The sequence below is a fragment of the Antrostomus carolinensis genome, unplaced genomic scaffold (genome assembly GCF_000700745.2).
Source record: "Antrostomus carolinensis isolate BGI_N321 unplaced genomic scaffold, ASM70074v2 scaffold32404, whole genome shotgun sequence".
Taxonomy (NCBI): Eukaryota; Metazoa; Chordata; class Aves; order Caprimulgiformes; family Caprimulgidae; genus Antrostomus; species Antrostomus carolinensis.
This window is the reverse complement of record NW_010311995.1, coordinates 110,493-112,035: the sequence shown is the minus strand read 5'-3', so window position 1 is coordinate 112,035 and position 1,543 is coordinate 110,493. Positions and strand designations below refer to the sequence as shown.

General features: G+C 58.2%; 1 protein-coding gene across 1 annotated transcript in view; it reads left to right on the top strand.

Annotated features, from left to right (window-relative positions):
- The first annotated feature begins 332 nt into the window (after nucleotides 1–332).
- The window catches only part of LOC104524130 (proton-coupled amino acid transporter 1), an 18,017-nt gene continuing 16,806 nt past the window's right edge, over nucleotides 333–1,543 (top strand). Inside the window, exons 1-2 of the mRNA XM_010166903.1 lie at nucleotides 333–550; nucleotides 1,365–1,455. Of these exons, the coding sequence (XP_010165205.1) occupies nucleotides 333–550; nucleotides 1,365–1,455 (309 nt within the window). The remainder of the gene's footprint in view (nucleotides 551–1,364; nucleotides 1,456–1,543) is intronic.

Sequence of the window (1,543 nt, the reverse complement as noted above, 5' to 3'; positions counted from 1 at the left end):
GGGCTGGGGACACGCTGCCAGCATGTCCCTCCCTGCCCCGCTGCCTGCGGCTGTGGTGTCACACTCGCCACCCTTAGAGCTGGGGTGTATAGTTCCCTTACCTGACATGAAGCAGGTCACATCCAGGCTGTGCCTGCAGGATCCTGAGCCTGTCCTGCCTGGGTGTGCCCGAAACGGGGACACGAGGCTGTAGGAAGAGCTGGTGGAAGCATACCATGTGCCTTTGACCTTGGGACATGCCAGCTCTGTGATTGCTTGGGCGGGAGCACCTTGCTGTATAAAAGCCCTGGAGGAGACCTTGCTCTGGCAGCACCAACCGGTCTCTCTGAGCAATGGCTGACCCCAAGGAGCCTGAGAAGGGGGGTGTGGAACTGGGCACCCCTAATGCAGCTCCCTCCACAGGGACCATGTCCACCCGGCGCCTCCGCAGTGAGGACTACAATGACTACAGCTCCACGGATGTCACACCAGAGGGGAGCCCACCCGGTGGCATGAATGGCTTTGCCCACCCTGAGTCCTACCAGCGCTTTGGGGAGACCAATGGGACAACGTGAGTGACACTTCCCTCCCTCCTGAGCTGGCCCAGCATGTGGGGATGCTGGAGGAGGTAACGGTGGCTCCCTGACAGCTTTGCTGGAGGATGGTGGAGCCCGGGTTTTATGGGGTCCTGCCCCCGTGGGCTGCTGACACCAATCGAGTATCTGCCTCAGGGTGGCTCTGCTCTCCAGTGAAGCTGGGCTCACCAGCAGCAGGCAGTGTTTGATTCTTTTCCCAATATTCCCCCACTTCAGCTAGGTTTGATAGGGAGCTGTGGCAAGCAAACAGCATGTCCAGCTTCACAGAATACCTGAGCATGTTGCAGCCATGTCCTGGGGCTTCCTTGTGCTTTATTCACCCAGGTGGGCAGAAGATGAATGAGGCTTTGAGCAGCCTGGTCTAGTGGAAGGTGTCCCTGCTGATGGCAGGGGGGTTGGAACTGGATGAGCTTTAAGGTCCCTTCCCACCCAAACCATTCTATGATTCTATAAGATGCTGTCTCTGCTCGAGGGAGACTGATCCCTTCAGCTCAGAGACTTTCTTGTTGTGCAGCCCCTTGGTGCTGAGCTGCACTCGTGCTGGGTTTTGTCTCAAAGCTGGTTCTGCAAATGCCCACTTAAAATCTGTTTGTTGAGTCTTTGCCTCTCCAGTCCTTCCTCGATGCCCCTGGGCTGAGCTGGGTTCAGGGGACAGGATCTGGACCTCCCTGTGCATTTGCTGCAGCAGCTCAGAGTGGCACCTGGACCCTGAGCAGAATGAGCTGACACTGTGTGTGGTTTGGGTGCGGGCATCTGCCAAAGGTCACCTCTGCATCTTCTCTCCCTCAGGTGGTACCAGACCCTGATCCACCTCCTGAAGGGGAATATTGGGACGGGGCTGCTGGGGCTGCCTCTGGCTGTGAAGAACGCTGGCATCCTGGTAAGGTGGCTCTCACCCTGCTGCTGTCCATGGGGCAGGGCAGCCTTGGGGCTCAGTGGCTTTTCCCCCAGCCAAGGTGCCTCTCGAT